The sequence below is a fragment of the Pyrgilauda ruficollis genome, unplaced genomic scaffold, assembly GCF_017590135.1.
Source record: "Pyrgilauda ruficollis isolate IOZ18807 unplaced genomic scaffold, ASM1759013v1 scaffold50, whole genome shotgun sequence".
Taxonomy (NCBI): Eukaryota; Metazoa; Chordata; class Aves; order Passeriformes; family Passeridae; genus Pyrgilauda; species Pyrgilauda ruficollis.
The window spans coordinates 2,918,885-2,939,407 of record NW_024526600.1 but is presented as its reverse complement, the minus strand read 5'-3'; the positions used below and the strand labels follow the sequence as shown (position 1 = coordinate 2,939,407).

The window sequence follows — 20,523 nt, the reverse complement described above, 5'->3', positions numbered from 1 at the left end:
TAGACATTCCCTGACAGATTTGTCCTTTGGGAGGTTTTAAAGAGAACACATGCAAGAACAGTTTTCTTTTTAATGAAATATTTAGCTGGGGTCCAAGGCCTTCCCTCTAGTTTGTTTTCCTTTTTTCCCCCCCATTCTGAAGGCAGTCTGACCTTCTGTACAAAAGGAGATGTATGAGGTATGGGAGCCTGGTACTGCTGCTGGAAGGAACTGTTTCAGAATGAAATAGCTTGCTGTATGAACAGGTATACAAGGCTCATTGACAGTATTCCCTCCCTCAGCAGTAATCCTTATTTGCCCTGCAGGTCTAGTACTTTGTCAGTGTCTCCTACTGAACTCCACAATGTACATCACCTGGGCACTTCACAGCAGAATCCATTAGGATATAGACCAACAGTGTTGACAAGACAAAATACATTAAAAAATAAAATCCCCAAATAATTCTATGTCCCAAAGAGTGGAGAAATGCTTCTAAGGGCCAGAAAACATTTAATAACTGGCAGAATAAGATACTTCTGACCAACAGAACTCTGTTCTCTGTTTTGAGGGTGAGGAATTTAACTAACCATATTTTCCTTTTCTTCATTTCCTACCTCAAAAAGTAGAGGTAGTTTGTAGTCAAACAATTGAAATACCTTTATACATTTTCTTTTTCTAATTAAATTAAGTAATACACACTTTCACAGTTCTCTTGAAGTGTGATTCTGAGAGCTTTTAATATGGGTAAGGATTGCTGGAGTCTTCATACCTTTTCACCAGGGGTATTTTTCAAGGAAATTTAGATTGACTGTGTATTTTTTATATGCAAAAAAGGCTAAGGATGTGTTAGCCCTCCTACACAGAGGAAGGCAGATCCACTTGTTCATTAAAACAGACATATTACGGCAGAGCACCAGCAGCAAGGCCAGCAAAGCGTAGTGCTAATGCAAGATTTTTGCTGCTGCTTCCAGTAGCATACTGTGTCTGCTGATGGGTAGGATGTACTTCTGACACAAAAAAATAAGCATACCACCATGGGGCAAAGACTTTCTCCTCTTCCCATGCTGGTCACACAGCACACACTGAAGAATTTCAGGGGGTGTAATTTAAATGCATGCTCTAGGCATGAAAATAGGATGTCTTTATCATCTGTAGTTCCATCCTTGCTTTCTTCCCTTCCTCCACTCAAGGGCAGAATGCAATATTAAAACTATAGTAAGCATTTTTTTAATTAAAAGAGGTTAAATATATGGGATCAGATAGGCTTTCATCATGCAATTATAAATTGTATGCTGGTTATTTTAAATTTCAACATGCAATTGCAATGGTACTGGGTGAGCTGGCTGGGTATCTGCTTTGCATTTGACTGAGTTAATTCACTGCAGGTATTCAGTTCTTAAGTGGCGTCTGCTTTAAATATGTGCAGTAATTCAATCAAAGAAATAAGATGGATAGTTTATGTAATCCTTTTCATCTCCAGATTGCTAAGGTTAACCTTAACTATTCATGAATTATAAATGCATACAGCAATCTCAAATTAATACACTCAAACCCCCCTTTTTTTGATGGCCTGCTGAAAACCATGGAATAGTTCCTTCTTTAAAAATATAATTGATGAAACTTACAGGCACTTTCTTCCACTTATTATTTGTAATCTCAAACAAAAGTTTTGTGCAACTCATTTAAAATGGTTGTCTCTGGTAATATTAAACCTTTCCTCTGATCCAGGAACATAGGTAATTTTCTCTTCAAAATTTTGGATGCATCATTCTTACAGCCCTTTTCAGTGCCAACAGATTCTGTGGCATGAATGGAAACCCAAAGGCAGATATTACAGAACAATAACGCTCTGTTGAAGCTCTCACAATTCCCGGAGTAATTAAATAAAGAAAAAAGAAGCCTTTCTCTTTCATTTTGTTAGTTCATTCAATGCCATTTGGGTGATTTGGCTTGTGTGTGAGCTCTCTTCCAGGCAGCCAGAACAATCCACTAGGTGACACCCTCATACTCCTCCTATTGAGGCAAGGAGCTAGTGAGTACTGAATGGCTCATTTGTTAAACATTTAAAGCAAATACTGAGATTTCAGGGACAGGTCTCTCTTTGTTTGGCAATATCAGAGATAACACTGGTTTTGTAATAAATACTGTGTTGTTTGTATATAAATTACATATTAAGCAGATTAGCATTTTGTCACTAACAAGAACAAAACCACAAAGCAGGAGTTCTAGGCAATATTTCCTATAATTATAATAATTTTTTAAAAGCGTTTGAGCTAGTCTGCTGAGTAGACTGAATGGCAAATATGCCTTTAGCATTTTCTACTGGGGCAACAGAAGGAATATAGCTTCAGTGTTTTTTTTTTTTTCCAGTGGGGATGTGCTATAGCATCTTTGAACAGAAATGAAAAGACCCATTCACCCCTAATACAAAGGAATATTAAAGGATAAAATTCAATGGGATTTTGCCTGTTTATGCCACTGGTGATTTTTTTCTTTAAGTTCTTCATGTTGATAATGATGCTTTTATAAATCCTTTGAAGAAAGCATCTTTTATCATGGTGTTTTTATATACCTAGCATAATGAGGCATGAGCTTCCTTAGGGTCTCTATCTGTGAATTCATCATAGCAAATAAAATATTATATTTTAAAATATTCTATTTAAAATATTATATTTTATTGTTATTATTCCTTGCTCTGCAATGACTCGAGTACTATTTTAAATGTTGTATGTAGTGAAAGACACTGGAAGTCTGAATTCACTAGTAGTGTAATTAAGAGTAACATCAAAGAAAATAAGGATTGCATCATAAAATTAATGTAAATAAAAGCAAAATCATGGTAAGGTCGAGCAATCAAACACAGGAAAACAATGTCTTTGAACAGCATGTTTAAACAGTAACCAGACAGGTCAAGAAAGAGACAGAAATTTACTTATATGGGCATGGAAATCATAACATTTCTTGTTTGTTCATAATAATTATCCTAATTAATTATATGGCAACTGTAGGTTTTCAAGCTTTTGCTATTCATGCACTTTTGATATTCAGCCGTCCTTTACAGTGTTCCTTCTTCTATCATTTCAGTGCTTGTTTAGATCTAATGTAGAAAAATCCAATTTTTTTCTCCTAATGAAAATATCACTGAAATAATGTACTGTTCAGGTATGTTTACTGACTTCAGCTAGGATTCCTGCCATGGTCAAGGCCCATAATATACTTGGAGAAAAACACACAAAGAGAGATGTATATATAATTCCTCATATTTTTCCACTTAATTTCAGCTTACACTTAGAAAAAAAAATATTTTTTAAGGCAGTTCACTAAATAATGCAACCCATCACTTCCAAAAAGGTCTGGAAGAAAGAGTTTTTGAAACTTGGCTGTATCTATATAATCCCTATGATGTCAATGGGAGCTCAGCTGCAGCCTGTAGAATAAAGGCACTGATTCAGCAATCCTGGCTGCCAGCCTCGGAACGATAAACGCGGTGAGCCTCCGCAGACACGGGCGCGTGTGACCGTGTAATGCACGCACAGAGGCATTCCTGGCAGCCAGCTCCGCAGATAACCCCAAGGCTACACGGTACTCTGGAGATCAGGAAGGGGGAGATTCACTTGAAGTTCAAAGAGGTTTGTGGAGAGACAGTGTGTTTGCCCCTACAACACATCCAAAATGTCACGTGCGTGTCTCTGCCCTTGGAGAGAAGTGCCTGGGATCTTCAGTGCTTACAGAAGTTCAAGTTCTTCTCAGTAATCTCTCAAAGCACATCATCCCTTGTATCAGAGGCAGAACTGATTTTAGTCTCTTTGAGGGAAGAGTGCCATCTGCTGAATCACAACTATCAGTTCTGGAGAACCTTTTTTGTTGGAGGTTTCATGCGAGTCCTGTGCCTCAAACTCAGGCATCGTGGAATTTTCAAAGTAGTTCTGTTCTCCCAGAAATTACATGTTTGTGTAAGTCTTAAAATATTATGGAATAAACACAGCAAGTACATCTGCTTTATAATACTCATCGATGTACTGTTCCCCACATCTGAAGAGGTTAAAGCCGTGCTTCTTTTCCTAGAAACATTTTCTGACAGACACACATATACGTGTGTGTCTCACATGGATGTCTGTATGCCTCAGTATCAAGGACAATAAGGGTGCTTTAATAGCACACATTTTGTAAGAACATCTGCAGAATTAAAGATGATGTCAATTACTTACAAGACATTCTGATGAAATTCTGTAGGCTTACAATTTGAAGAGATTCACTCAGCCGTGCAGCTGTTATATATTATTACAATCTAAATGAATTTTAAGATAATTAGAGCAGTATACATTCACTCCTAGCAATTTTTCTGAAGTAAGAAAGCACTGACAGCTAAACATTATGTTATGAAGTATCTGAGACAGTACAAATTGAACAAGCCTTTGAAGCTCTACTGTACTTTCACTATAGGTACCTAAAGTAGAATGACTCTCTTCTTCTCAAAGGATAAAAAATTCTTTATAGTGATTGAAACAATCTTAGAGGCTCATTAAAGATGGGGTAACCGTGGCACAAAAGCTTTAAACTGTTTTACGTAGGCTCATCTCATGGTAAGGTCATTCAAGCTTCAGAGCTTTAATCCACTGCTGTATGGAGAATTTCTCTGCATGTGAATTTCAAATTAGCAGTCAGCATACAGCAAGACTTTGACATGGCATAAAATTTTACAGGCCTTTTTTTTTTAAATTACCTAAGCAAAAGCGTGAGTGAATCTAGAAACCTACTATTGCAGTAATGAACAGGAAACAGATTCATCTCGGGTTGAGAAAACTCTCTGGGAATTAGGAAAATGCTTTATTTACCTTCTGTACACATTGTATGTATTTCTTGTCAGTTACAATGCAAATGGACTAATTTACATTGCTACATAATACATATGCCATAGAAATGCATTAAAAATTACATTTTATAATTAAAGATTAGAAGAAATATATCCCATATAAACAGAGTAATACATAAGAATGACACTTTACAAGTAAATAAATACATGTACACACATAAAATATATGTGTGAAGGTACATTCCTAGAATAAGTGAACCCATTTATTCCTTTTAGAGTGGCCTACTGGTAGATGTGTAGATTTGCTTTTTAAAGAGATGCAATCACTTAAAATGTGTACAAAACTTGGTACAATGTGAGTCTGCCAAGTATTGATACTACAAAAGGAATAAAAAAAAAAAGGTCTTCAAAATGTTATTGGTGGTGATAGTGTGTGTTTCCTTCCAGAAGAGTATTTAGTCTAGGCTTAAAAAAAAAAAGGAAAGAAATCTGACTATATAGTAACTGGGACAGGTTAACTAAATATAGTATAAAATTCCAGTCATGAGAAATAGCTAGAAGAGGGATTACAAAATACCTGCTAGTTAGGGTCTTACGTATATTTGACCCTATCTGAGAACAGAGGTGAAATAAATGTACTCTTGAGGCCCATTTCCAGACCTGCATGTGAGTCCTGTTTATTTAATCAATTATAAAAGAACAACCCCAAATCTAATTTATTGAAATCTCAAACTTTTCACTAGGATTCAAGGATTATCTCAGGGCTCTTCACTGTTTTTGCGGTGTGGTTTTAACTCCGGAGGTGCTAATGCATTTTTCTTTCATGAAGTGCATGAGGTCACAACAGGAAGAGAAATGGTTGGCTAGGTACAGCTTAAAAAAATCTGCTCATATTCAGAAGTGTTCACTGCTACTGATTCCACAGTTATGATTGCTTTCTAAATGTGTTTGAAGTAGGACACTAATTCTTTTTTTCTCTGTGAAAATTAATTGGTGTAAAAAACTAGATTGTTTTTCTAAGTTTTGGATGCTCATCAGTTCTCATCAGTTTTGGAAGAAAATCTTGCCAGTTGGATTGCTGCTGATACAGATACACTGTATACATATAAACAGGAGCTTCCTCTCCCAATGTAAACCTGTTTTGCTTTACAGTATTGAAAATCTGTCTTTATGGATCTCATAACAGCGGACTGAAACAGACTCAGTGCAATGCATAGGACCTTTCTGTTGTTGGACTTTTGGTCAGTTTGCCCTGAGGGATGCAACATGCGGCAAACTCTGACATTCCTTGTGGTTTGACTGATGGTGGCTGCCAGCACCCAAACCTGTTTGGCTGATAACAGCATGGGGTCCGTATAAATCCTCTGACAGGAAGCACATCAAGAGTCTTTCTATATAGTTTTATTATGCCACTACAGCCTCCCTTGCAATGGCGTTAATATATTCAATACGCTGCTTGGAAATGAAATTTCTTCTTCTGCCTCACTCAATCCTCCTAACTTAATGAATCAAATCTAGGAATAGCTGGAGCTTTTCTGTGAAGTGGTAGTGCTACTTCTTCCAAGTCCACCTTCCCTTTCTTCCCCGCAGTGTTCTCCTTCTTTCCCTACCACTACACCTCATGGTGTGGCATGGCCATGCGGAGTTGCTCCTGTAGTGTTTGTCGGTGCACTCAGCCGCAGGAGTGACGAGTTGAGGATGCTTCTCCTAGAGATATGGTCCACGCCTGGAGCACGGCCGGGCCACAGGCGTCGGGAACCACCCGGCGAAGCGCAGTCTCGGGAGTACCGGTGGAGACCCGCGCGGGGTTTTGTGTTTGCTTGTTTGCGGCGGGGGGGAATCTGAACTTCTTCGCCCATCCCCTCCCCCTGCTCCTGGCTGTGCCGCGCCCGGGGCACGGGGGGCTCCGGGAGCCGCCCCGCGCGTTACCTTCGCGGGGGAAGGGGCGGGAGGCGGCGCCGGCTCCGCGCAGGGCGGGGCGGGGAGGGGCGCGCCGGGCCGGGCAGCGCCGCTCGGGGCGTGCGGGGGCCGTGTAGGTGCGGCTCCTTTAAGGTGTCCCGAGGCGGCACCAGACCTGCCGCGGCGGCGGCAGCGCGGGCAGGAGGCGGAGGCGGCCGGGAGGGGGAAGGGGAAACCCGCGGCGGAGGCGAGCGGCTCGACGTGACAGCAGAAAGTTCAGGCGCGGCGGGCTCGGCCCCGCCTGACTCGTGCACCCCTGCCCCGGCGGCGGGGCAAGGCGAGGAGCCGCTCCTCCTCCTCCTCCTGCCTCTCCTCCTCCCGCAGCCTCCGCACCGAGGGCGGGCGGTTGGGGTGGGTGGCTCGGGGGCGTTGGCCCGGGGAAGTTTTGCTCGCCCTCTCTCTCTGCCTTTTCTTTCTTCTTCCATCGCCCCTCTTGTGCCCTCCTCCGGCGCTGGGGCGGGGGCGAGTGTGGGATTCCCGCGTGCAGGGGCGGGGGCGGCGGCGATGCTGGGCTGGGCTCGGGGCAGCCGCCGGGGCTCCCCTGCCCGCCGCCCCGCCTGACCGCGGCCGGGCTCCGCCGCGGCCCCCGACGCGCCCGCCTCCTTCCCCCGCCATGGGAGCGGGCGCTGCCGCCGCTCCGCCGCCGCGCTCTGCCCGCCGCTCGCCGGGCGCGCAGTGACTCGGCGGGGACACTTCGCGGAGCTCCCTGCCCGCCCCTCTCCTTCACGGAGGGCGGCGGTGGCCGGTCCGTGACCGTCCCGCCTGCGCTCCGTTACCGGCTCGTCCCGGGTGCCCAGAGCGGAGTCTGGGGCGGGGGCAGCAACTTGTGCTCGGGAGGCGGCGGACCTCCGCTGCGGGAACTCGAGGATCTTTTGTTTTCTCCTATCGCTTTGGATAGTCCTGGGAAGTGTCAAGGCGCTGCTGAGGAAAGCCTGGGCCAGGAGAGGGGAGGCCGGCCGGAGTTGGCGAGCGGCTGGAGCCCCGCGGACCTGACAGCGCCGTACGCGGAGGGGGCTCGCCCCGGAGTCCGGCGGGATTAGAGAACCTCGCTTGCGTTAAGCTTCTGTGGAATTACAACTGGGGGCTCTTCGTTTCTCCCCCCGCTCTTCTGGCATGAGACTGCTTGCAGGCGCCACCCGAGGACAATGATCGCGGAGTTTGCTCACTTTTACCTCTTTGGATTCATATGTGTCACCTCAGGTAACCACCGCACGCAGGCGGGTCAGATACGCGGCCGCGGCGGTGGCAGCGCTCCCGCAGCCGCTCTCCTCCTCCCCCACCTCGCACCCCCAGTTTGGCCCCTCCGCGCCTCCCGGCCCCCTCCTTTGCTCGGAAACGAAGCTCGGCTTCCACCCTGCGGGCGCCCGGCCCGCGTTTGCCCTGGGAGCTGCTGCCGGCCGTGGGGGCTGCCCGGGGCCGGGCGCGGTGAGGTGCGCAGCGCCGGGTCCTGCCCTGGTCCCAGGGCTCCCACCACGGCTGGTGTTCAGCTCTGGCGGCGAGGGTCGGCGGGCTGGGACCCCGAGGTCCCGCGGGAGGTGGCTGTGCTGCCGCTCGGTGCTGCTGCCCGGGGTACCGCGCGCCCTCGGCCGGGCGGTCCCTGGCGCATCCCCCGCTCCCAGCCCCCGGGCCGGGTTAACCCCGCACAGCCGCCACCGGGGAGGACCGCGGCGGTGAGGGAGGGTAGGGAAGGCTTGTGGGGATGGGTTTTGCTTCACCTTGGCGAATAAAGTTTACGCACGTGTGTGAAGTGGAGCGCCGGCGTGCTAAAGGGGAGTAGGGGGGAGATGGCCGAGGAGATAGGAGGGATTAATGCTCATTAGGCACAGTTTGCGCGGGACTTATGCGTGTTGGGGCATCTTATCATGCCTGGTAGGTTACAGATCTCAGAGGCACTAGGAGGGCGTTGTGGAGGGCGGGTTTGGCTCAGTTCGCCCCGCGGGGCTCGGAGCGCCCATGTGGCCGCGCTGGGCCTGGGGGCTCGGGGGCTTTTCGGATTTGCCTCGGCACAAGGGACCCGTCTCCCTCGGGAGACGGGTTTGCCTCCCCGCAGTATTGCATCTCGTTCTTAGGAACGCCTTTTATCACACGCTAAGTGAACGCAGTAAATGCTTGTGCCATAGTGAAGGTTGGTTTGGGCGCTAACTTTTCTGCCTTAACCGATTCTTGTGAGTTTGTAGAGGACCCCCTTGAGTCATTGAAGTTGTGATAGCATGAGGCATCTGGTCTGTGAATGAGTGAATGAATGAAGTTTTTGAAAGGCTTATGTTCACTGCCTGAAGCTTTAAGTCTTAATTATGTCACTAAATGTAGTAACTTATGTCTGTTTCTAGATTATATCATAAATTTAACTACTCTATTTTTGCTCTTAGGTATTACTTTGCTCCTTGTGGCTTTGGATATGGCAAACTTTGCATCCCTGAGTAGCTCTTGCCCTGTTCACTTTTGACAATGTCAGTCATGCCATCTTTGAGTTTTCTCTGTATTGCCTCCTTCATGTGATGGAAGAAAAATGGAATGGGGAAGAGCCTTCGCACCTATTTGCTCTTTCTGAATCTTTCATGGCAATTTTCCCCACCTATGAAGAAAAGTTGACTTCATAGATGGTGTACTCTGTAACTTGATCATGTATTGGGATGTTTTAAACTCTCAAGTTAAGAAACAGTTTTGTTTAATTTATCTTCTAATCCTCTCATCTGTTAATCATATAAATGCTCAATAAAGCTGCTTGCAATGGTTTTTTTTCTTTTTTTTTTTTCTCTCCCCCACCCCCAGGATGGGATGCTCTCTCTAATAATGTTGATTCCAGCTGAGTTGGAGAGGAAAAAAAAAGGGAAAATAGCCATGATTTTTTATAAAGTCTTTTAATTTTGTCATGTAAGCAAACTCAGTAACAAAGATAAGATACAAGCACCAGATAATAACGCTGTTTCAGCTCCTTCACCAGGAGGAATTTCTTTTTCCTCTCAACTAGAGTGTGGTCAAATACTTAGTCTTGTGTCTGGAACAATGGAGATGCCAGACACAAGATGGCAGGATGAAGTTTGAGGGCAGATGGCTGCAGTGCAGAAGGAAGGACAGGAGTAATCTACAGCAGTTTCCACACTGAAATCCTTTGAGTTCTGCTGACAGCTGATCTTGCAAGTTGATTGATCCTTTCCTCCCTCTTCCACTGAAGGTTCTCACTTCCCTCACTTACACCCACTACTGAATCAATGGTTTGTGTGGCCACACTCTAAATGGGGTGTTAGAAACTTCTGCTGAGAGGTGGGAAATAATTGAGGGATGGGAAAGAGAAAAAAAAATAATAGAAAAGTAAGTGGGTTAATGTTTGTTAAAACAGTAATTGGTAAACCACTTAAAATTTAAAACCCCTAATTTTTACCTTGGTGTTGTCTCTATTGGATCCTGTGAAGTACCTTCTTTCATGTAAGCCTGTGGTTAATAAATGTTGAATACATTTAAATTTGAATAGTGTTGAAAATTGGAATATAGGAGCTTTCCTCCCCTCTTCTCCCAGTGTAATTTCAATGCTTCTTTGCATACAGAATAAGAATTGCTTTAAGGGATACTTCTCTGGTGTCCTTGTTTTCTTGAATACTTACCTGCTTTCTGCCCTTTTTCCTTCATTCTGAGGCAGATTTTTGCTTCAGATTCCGTGGATTTTTCATCTCTCCGCTCCCCAGGAACCAGCAGCATCAAATGAGTATGTTTGGAAAAGAAAAGCTTTCACTTATCTGAAGGGCAACACGCAGAACATTTTTGCTGGGAACGAGTGTCAAGTTCTGCTTTTCCACATGGGTGTTCACTGCTCTAGCAATTTTCAAGGCTAAATATGTTACTGTGTGATTTTTCTGTTTTGCTCCCTGGAAATCTTTATATTTTGACGAGTTATTTCATTGCATTGCTGATTCGCATCTGCTCAACACCCACCCTTTCCCCCTTTCCTGTCCATGTTATCCCTTACTAATTACTGCACTTGAAATGGGATTGGTGCCTTTGCTCCAGAGGTTTTTCCATGCTGTGTGGAACAGGCAGCGCTGACACAGTGAGGCAGGCGTGTTTTTCAGTGATAGTTCTAGCCAGTGGAGGGCAAAATTGTCTCTTGTATTCATTCCTTCATGGGAGAGTTGTCTTCTGATGGTTAATAGTTTAAGGGTGCCCACGGAGAGTCCCCAAAGTATTTTCCGGCTGGCTAAGCTACCTATTGGAGTAAATAAAGCAGCCACTTCCTTGATACATTTTGTTTGTTTGTCTCAGAAGCTCTTAAAAGCTCCATCGTGAAGTGCTAGAGCATTTCTGGAAATGGTTCTACTCCTTTTATGTATTCTCTGTCTAATAGTAATAAATTAGGAGAGATTTAAAAAAATACACAGTAATTCAAAGGATTATGAAAGTATTAAGTGCCTAATCTGTAAAAGCAAATAAGTCACCCAAGAAAACTTAAAAAATATGCATTTTTCACCTATCCCTAATGCATTGTGTGCTGTTCTAAGTAATTTTACTGGAATAATATTTAAGAAAGAGTGAGCCAGCAGCTTAGACCTGAAGAAGCTGCCCCACTTGTATTGTATTTGAAGACTTCAAGCTAGCAAAGAAATAATCACATGCTGTAAAATTGATAATTCCTTACTTGTGATGAAATATTCTCCAAGTGTCCAGGTATTTGATACAAAGCCACTTATCCTTATGAGTACTGATAGTATCTGTGGAGAGCAGAAGTCTTATTTTTTTTTTCAATTTGCGTGTGAATTTTGTTATCTTTCAGCTGGAACGAGTCACTTTTTTTTTTTTTTCCCTATTGCCTGTCAATTATCTTAATTTAAACCAGAAGAACACTCAAGCTGATTTTTGCTCACTGCAGTCAGTGTTGGTTGTCACATGTTTTTTTGTTGAAGTTACAGAATAACTTCATTAGTAGGGATCATCTGTAATGTTTAGGATACTGAATTTTAGGGGAATCATGTGTACTGTCCATTAGATTTTATTGGAAAACCTGAATTTATGTGAAGATTACTTCCGAGGGTACATGATAAAGGTTTTGATTGCATTTACAAAAATAGAAGAGCCATTAAAAATATTATCAGAAACTAGTGACACTTAGGTATCAGTGTTACCATGTTAATACTATACATCAAGTACCTTTGCCAAACAATGCTTGACCATAAAATGCTTTGGAAATGATGGTCAAAGACCAATTTAGTTTTCATTAGAAGGTGGAAAGAGAAAATACTTAGAAATTCAAGAGAGAAAAATCTATATTTCTACTTACAGTATCTGGGAACCTGTTCCCTCACTTTCAAGTAATGTTGGTTTTGGTTGGCACATAATTTTCCTAAATAACTGGAAGAGTTTTATTTCACAATCCTAAACAACTGTAATATTATGTCTCATTATGGGATAGCTTTCCCTAATGAATATAATAATAATTTGCTGGGTCTAGCAGGTCTGGTCACTTGCTGCAGTTCTCAGTGTGGTATTTCTGTTGCTGTTAAATGCACTGTGTGGATAACGGTCACTTGGCTTGGTGTCCTGGTAGCTGCCTTGGATTCTTCTTCAAAAATTTGCCTTTCATAGTGAAGATTCCCATTGTCAATTTTTAAGTTATTGTTATGTGTTTTGTGTATTTGAATAGTTTGGTTTGAGTCATTTGGTTGTTGATAGTTAATGTTTTGAGGTTATTTTGTGACCTTGCTCTTTCCAAGCAAACAAAATGGCATTTAAGAATTTCTTATGCTGAGATCCTGACACATTTTATTGGTGTGCTCTGTTATATAATCTCGTTTGGTAGTGATAACCTTTCTTAGCTTTTCACCTGAGTGCCTCTTTATAAAATTGTAAGGTAAATAGTGAGGTAACAGAAGTAGCAACCAATGTGTGTTTTAAGTCCAATAAATTTTGTAAACAGAGGAACTAAGAGTATGTTTCTGTTAGTGATGAGCAGTTTGACCAGAAGGTGAGAGTAGAGCAACAAAAAAAATATTCTTAAGTATCTTGAAAGCTAGAGATGCTTTTAAGGGGAGATAATTTGCTAGTTTATATCTTCTTTAGGAGAAAGATGTGCATTCTATACACATACATGTATATTTCAGTCATACAGTGCTGACTCTTGGCTTACTGTGTCAGCCTTAGCATCAGCACTAAATTACTGTGGGTAGAGGGACATTTTATGTGGAGAAAGAAAATATTTTATGAGCACAAATATTTTGTATTGCTGACATAGATGCAGCCAGCTATGTTGGACTCTCACAGCTGAGACTTGGTACTAATGAAAATCTCAACAGGGAAAAAAGTGAAACACCTGCAAAGCTAATAATGACTTGAGTTTTCAGTCAGGTGTGCAGAGTTGTGTTATTCTGTTGTTGGTCTTGAGTTCTGATTTTTAAAGAGCTAAATCTTTTGGTATCCTGATAATTAATGTAAGCCAGTACTGTGAGTTACCTTAACCTGAAGGTGATGATACAGATGTAGTGTAATAAGAATTTCAATATATGAATTTAATTCTAGATGTCAGAAATTCTTTGTTGGTTCACTGTTCTTTAGGAAAGCGGTGTATTTATCCAGATTTATCCACAAAAATGATAAAATATGGTTCTGGAACATCATCCTTTTGGACCAGGAATGTATATGATATAATTGGTGTTAATTCAACAGCACAGAGGGAGAGATGTTTGTTTATGTGGGATTGTCCATTTCAGGTGTAAGTAGTAGGGGAAATGTCCCCTACTTAAATAAAACAATGAATAGGGACTTAGGGAAAATATATTCTATTTATTTTCCTGTATTTTGTAAACAAGGTGAGGAAATTTTTTTTTTTTTTTTGGAGAGAAAGTGAAGGACTGTATGAACAACCAATGAAGTTAAATACTGTCAAATACTGAGAACTATTCTCAGACTCGTTGGTATTTTCCATGCCTCTCTTGTTCTGAAGCTTAGGAAAATTTCTGACTGAGACTCATGTGTGTCTGTGTATGACTGATTAAAACAAAATTGATAAATTGACAGTAATGAGATTTGTGAGTGGCGTCAGGCCAGTCTTTTTAATTAGAGCCTGCTTGCCATCTGAGCAGCTGCAGCCAAGGGGAAGGTGCAGAGTGCTCTGCTCACACCCGTGAGCAGTCAAGTCATTTCACCTTTGCTGAGGACAGAATGGTTTATGGGATGGTATAACCTTAAGGTGGCCTTACCAAAAGGAGGCAAGTCATGCTGAGGAGGGGAATAGAAAACCTTTTGCCTTGTATTTTAGTGGGAAATAATGTTGTGTTCCCTGGAAGCAGAAACTTGGAAAATTAGAAAGAAGGATCTACTGTTAATAGGCGGAAAATGTAGTTGTGGATTTAAATAAAAGATACGTTTTTTTTATGAGTTTATAAGGCAATTTTGTGTCTTAGTGGAAGATGCATTTCAGGTCCTCAAGTTTACTCGTAGTTTCTTTCAGTGCCATTACCCAAAGACCTACTCAGAACTTGGGCACTTTTCCATCCAGGTTTTGGTGAACAGATGTGCTGTTGGAGGAGTGGAGGTCCTCATGGTGCAACTTGGGCTTGCACTTGGCCTTCAGATGTAAATGTTCAGTACTTGGATTTTGGTAAAAGCAGTAGCATAATATCATCTCCTACCTCATTTTTAACACATTTTTGTTTTATCTTAAGGGGTTTTTTATATGTATATAAACTCTATATGGCTGGTGCATAAAACCATTTTTTTAGTAAAAGCATCTTAGATATTTATCTTCTCATTCAGAAGGCTGACATGTATAGACTACTTGTATTAGCATCTGTACTTTCACATAATAGTAAATGTGTTGCTGAAGATTTCTTCCTTAGCATTCAAAGAAATTCCATTAAAAATGACTGGATTTCATATCTAAACAACAGGAGAGGACCTCTAGGGGTTTGCTCAGTGGTGGTAGAAGTAAATTCCACAAGGTATTCCTATTTAAGTATTTTTTTCTGTCTTTACTCCTCTAGAGAGGCATAGGGCTTTTTGTACTATGTTAAATGTTTCTATTTATTTACATGTAAGTAAATAACTGGAAATTAAATAATCAGAGCATTTAATTTTAGTACAACTTACTATAAATTCAGCTTAGACCAAAATGGGTAGTTGAATACATTATTATTATTATTATTATTACTATTATTAATATTATTATTATTGCTATTATTATTGAAGTGGTATGAATATTCTTAATCAGAAAACAAGCATGTTTTCTGGACTGCTGCCATCTTGAAATACATACTGTTTCTTTGAAGAAATGAATAGTCAGATATGCAAAATTATTCAAGCTGCCCTTTTCTGTTGGGAAGTATTTGCTCAATATGGTATTGCATTGCCTTAAGTCTAATACTAATATTGTGAATGATTAAAATAATATGAACACCCCTGACTGTAGATTAAAGGTCTGAAAATCTGACAAGCCTGTGCTGAGCTCTGGATTTAAAATCTTAAACTTGATATTTTATTTTCTTCATCTTGCATAGTGAATTAGCAGTGGAATAAGCTCAGTTTTGTGACAGCCTATGTCTTCAGACGTGCAGGGTAGGACAAGGATCAGGGTTTAACCTGTGCAGGTTGGAGTCTTCCATGGCAGCTATCTGAGAGAACTGTATAGTCTGTGCTCTTGATGTTGTTCAGTTGTGTACTCTTTGTCTTCTGTTCCCTTGACTGTCTTGAACATAAATCAGAATTGTGATTTCTTTAGAACTGTTAAACTGTTTCATGCTAGCATTGCATTAAAACTTGCTTGGCTGGCATTTTTGTGCCTTCTGAAATTTGCATGTCCTCAGGCAAAGTATTTATTTTAGATTTTTGGTTAGTTATATTGCCTCTTATCTAATTGCTTAAATGCCTTTATGTTGAAGATTAGATGCACAGAGCAGTTCATGGCTATAAATTCAAGTATAGAAGACTTAGTTTTACTATTTGCTTCTACAGTAGCATAACAGACATTAACAGTTTTTATCTTAGAAATTAGGTTTTAATACGTGGCCAAGGATTTAGTGTAGGCCTAAAGGTGTGCATTGGCTCCACTTCACTCTGGAAACAGGTGAAGGGAGAAAGAAATGGTGTTTGCTGGCAACCAGACGGACATGCTTGAAAGAGTGGCTGCATTTTTCAGTAGACACTAGACCTCAGATTTTTGGAATCCAGGACCTTGTGATATGTTGAAGTTGGGAACCTACAATCTAAATTTGGAGCCACTTAAAATTAGTAGTGCCTGTTGAAAATCTAGATTCTAGTGTTTAAATTAAATTGCCTAAAGTGTTTGACTTTATCTTCAGTTGCAAATGTTTGTGGATCATTGTGGGTTCTTAGCCAGTCTGAAAATTGAGATTGTAGTGAACATTGGCTTAAGAGCCAATTAACTGAAAAAAAAGCTGTGTAACTTTAAATTTGCATGGGCCTCACGCTAGCTATGTGAAGGGTGAGAAGACAGTCAAAAATGTATTTGAGTATGTATTCTTCTAGGAACTTCTCAGCTTGCCACTTTAGTAGTGCACTTTACTAACACTGGTCAAAAGCAGACTTTTCAAGCCAGACATCTCCTGCTGGCTAAATAGGCCCAAGCTTGTAAGCCCCAGATGAGGATAGCAGTCCCTAAATCCACAGATGGGTCTGTATTTGTGTTGAAAGTGTAATACAAGGTCCTAAAATACCATTTTTGGATCAATTGTTCAGCAGTGTCACCAGGCTTTTTCTTTTATCAAAACCTCTTGGCACCTGGTATGAAGCTTGGCACCTGGTGTAGCTTTGTGCTAGGAGATCTCTCGGATGCCAGGCAGGTTCAGAACTGGGATTTGCAAACTCTGAATGCTTCTCCCCTCACCTCCCACTCACAAAACAATTCTGTCAGTGCAGCTTTCTGGTTTTGGAATATGTCTAAGGCCCTAGGTACTGCAGCTGACAGATACTTCATAATCAAAGTGTTCAATGGTAGGAGGTGATAAAGGGAGAAAAAAAATAAAAGTAGTGTGAGGAAACAAGGTAAGTGGGGATAGTAACAAACTCTTACCTTTTTCTTCCCAAAGCAGGAATTGGCGCAAGAGAGGTTGGAGTTTGGAACTATAGTGCTGTAGCAGTAGAATGCAGGAGAGAGGAATAAACCTGTTTATAATGAACAGGTTGAGCACAAAGGTCTGATGTATCTGTGGAATGAAACTTGCACTGTGCTGGTTGTAAAAAATGATTGGCAGGAGGCCCCATGCGTGGAGTAAAATTCTGTCTTCACCACTGTGGAAAATTATGGTTTCAACTGTGGAAGGAGGTGAAGCTTGGAAGGAATTAGCATATCTCTAGCACCGACTGGCATCTGGAACTGAATGGCTGGGTTAAATCATTCAGTGGTGATTAATGAGGCTCATTGCTCAGGTTATACAGCCTTTAAAAATTAAAAGGAGAAATTTAAAAGTAGATGCAAAGCAGAAAGAAGGAACCATTGCTTTATTTATCTCTTGAATGCAGAGGGCAGAATGAAGTCTTCTCTAGCTTTTAATACAAGGTGAGATCTGTTAAATGCTGTTGTTAAGCTTAGAAACTAAGAGATGAACTTCTGAGTAATTGCTTTGAGGAGCATTTTGTGATTTTTCAAACATGTATGTAGCAATCCAGACCTTGAAATGGGAAGGAGTGTGCAGATGGGATTTTGCTGCTGGTGAGTACTTTGCTTTTTAGAAAACCTCAGAAAATAGTGATTTCTGTTTTCTCTCCCACTCATGAGTGTTAATCTGTGTTACCTGTAGGGAAAGCAAATATTGAAACACACAAAGTGAAACAAGCTTAGAGACCTTGCAATTTAACTTTCCTTGAGCGTGGTTCTGGCAGTTGCTGAGCTGAATGGTGATGTTGCTTGGTGTCATATAAGGAATAAATGTTCAGAATGTTCAAAGGCTCCTGCTCTGTAGGAGGATTACAGTACTGATATGAATACACTTCTGTTTACTTTCAAGTTTTTAGTGGAGCAAGTACAGAAACCAGTGAAGTGTGTGTTCGAGTGTTAGATTTTTTTCTTCAGAATTGTGAAAAAAAATCCCAAACCCAAATAGAGGCATCATTAATGGAGCTATTGCTTAAAATGATTGACCTTTCCACAGCAGGTTCATATAGGTAGAAAATAAAAGGGAGCTACAGTAAGGGGTTATCCCTCTGGAGCTAAAATAGGATTCTACTTTAATTTCTACCCGCTAGGGGATGAAGATCCCTAAAATGCACTGCTGAAAAACCTCTGCTCACAATAGTTTTGGATTCTGCCTTGCTGTTTTTTTCACTTCTTTACTGGCTGTCTGGCTTTTATTTGGGGAGGGGGATAGTGGTGTATTCAGCAGAAAATAAGGAAGAAACATTTTTTTTTTTTTTTTAAGCAAAAGGTCTTTCTCATTCATACTCTAATGTGTTTCCCATGACCATAATGTGGAAGGAGATTTTTTAATCCTCATCCACCCTCCAGTGCTTCATATTAGATAGGGATTTGTTTTCCCCCTGCATTTGCTGGGACAGCCAAGGTAGGGCAGTTGACCTAGTGCTTTAATGTTGTGACCAGGAGGAGTGAATGTTATTTTGACAGGCAACTTTTGTGGTGGTTTTGTTTGTTTGGGGTTTTTGTTTGTTTTATTTTGTTTGCTTGGGGGTTTGTTTGTTTTCTGGGGGTTTTCTTAGGGTTTGTTTGTGTTTTTCTAATTCTCTTACTATAAGGTTTATTGATAGATTATGTGTTTGATTTTTGTATAATAACTAGGATTTTTTTTTTTTTTTTGCAGTGAAATGACTGTTTAGATGTCTATGAAGTCAATTATTATTCCAAAAAGATTGGAATGAAGTCTGCATTGAGATTATTGTGTCTTCAGAATTGATAGTTATGTCTTTGACAGAAATTTACATTTCATTTTACATCAGTTCCCAGAAAGACACTTAAAGTTTGTTTTTCTGTTACCTTATTAAAGGAGAAAAGGCAGCAACCTCTCAGCTAGAAATTCACAGTGACCTACAGTCTAGTAATAATTAGAATTGAACAGAGTTAGTAATTTCACTTGGTCGTTTCATCACAATTCCTGTAGGCATGCAGCTGATAATTTTGAATCTCATAAAATGAAATTTTATTTTACTCACCTTACTAAGGTCAGGTAAAAAGCCACATCAAGTTAATGAGTCCCTTTCTTTGCAATGAACTGAACGTGGCATTTGTTTTTGTTCTGGCAGTCATGAAATCAAAGGGTGTTGGCGACAAGTCCATTATTGGCTCTGAGCAGGGCTGCTGAGGGCTTTTACTCCACCCAGTGCATTATGTGTGCAGACTTTATCGTACTTGTTAAAACTTGTTTCAAATTGAGGATTACTTTTTTTTTAAAGCAGTAATAAAAGGAAAATAAAAATAGCTCCCTCTCCTTTATTAGCGTAAATGAAAGAGTAGCAGCAACTCGTTCCTTTTGTGACCTGAGGAAATAAAACAAAATTCGGATGAGTTCTCAGCCCCTTAAAGTCAAAGGAGATTTAACTGTTGATGTCAGTTTTTATCTTACTTTGCAGAAACTCAAGTTGGGTCTCACTCTGTGTGATATTACATAGAAACCTTAATAGTGGAAAAAAGGAGATGATTACTAATTGTTTGTTCTCAGCTTAAAAAATGAGAAGCATTTAACAACTTATAAAATTCTGTGATTTAGGTTCCCTTTTTTCACTGATTGTAAGATTGAATTTCTTGTGTGTTCTTGGTGCTGTTGGTGGCTTTTATGTGGTAGCCAGTCTTTCCCCTGCTCTCAGAACAGCCAAACTGGTTTTGTTTTAGCTTCTTATTTTTATCTGCTTTGATTTTTTTTTTAAATTTTTTTTTTTTTTTTTTGAGTCTGATAGCTTTTTCTAAACATCTCTGCTTTGGAATTTTCCTGTTCTGTACAATATACTTTTTTTTTCGGTTGTTGTTTTTGGTTGCATTTAGGGAAGTATAATACGTAAAATACTAGAGTTTGTTTTCCGTAGTTGTGATTTTTTAGGTAGCAAAAATACTCAGCTGTCAGTTTTGAAAACTAATACAATTTGATTCCTTCTAGACAGTATTTGAAGGGAGCTGTGATATAGTCTAGATTTAAAATGACAGTAAGCTCATCAGGTTTTAGAATATTTTATTTTCAGATCTCTACTAAATTTCTTTTTTTTTTTTTCAATTTCTCTATGAAGTTTTAAATTACACAAAAAATAAAACCAGACTTTCCCTGTGACTTGTCCTTTTTTCCTAGAGGGTACCAGGTGTCTGATCAATAGCAAATGTGCTGGGAAGCAATAACTTGATCTGAGGTGACTTGAAATGCTCTTATTTACAACTTCCATGAGCTAGAAGTTGTGTGTTTCTTTTTGTTTTGCTTTTCAACTGGTCACTGCTGGGTAGAGTTTTGTTATTTCACTACTGATTTAAGACACAGATATGTACATAGCTTTCTTCAGGCTTTTAAGGGCTCAAGTTTAAATGGTAGATCATTATTCTGCGCATCAAAAGTGAAGGGTGATTAACTCTGTCTGGGTGCATGCAGTGTAATTTTAGAGGCTACAAATGTTGTTACAAATCAGGTTAAGGTTTAAAGGTGAAAGTTTGGCTGAATGAGTTTTACAGCTTTAAGTTAATGTATGCAAACAAAGAAACTCTTGTTTTCTACCCATTTGTGTCTAATGAGCAAGTAGCTTGTGGTACAGAAAAGAAAATGGGATTATTGTGCAGTTTGCCATAAAGTTAAAAGTATGTACTTTTTACTTCAATTTAGAAGTTCCATTAAATAGACTGAATCTAA

At 40.6% G+C, this 20,523-nt stretch overlaps 1 protein-coding gene across 1 annotated transcript in view; it reads left to right on the top strand.

Annotated features, from left to right (window-relative positions):
* Positions 1–7,376: 7,376 nt before the first annotated feature.
* The window catches only part of ROBO1 (roundabout guidance receptor 1), a 295,612-nt gene continuing 282,465 nt past the window's right edge, over positions 7,377–20,523 (top strand). The window contains exon 1 of the mRNA XM_041480287.1: positions 7,377–7,951. Within this exon, the coding sequence (XP_041336221.1) occupies positions 7,897–7,951 (55 nt within the window). The 5' untranslated portion in view covers positions 7,377–7,896. The remainder of the gene's footprint in view (positions 7,952–20,523) is intronic.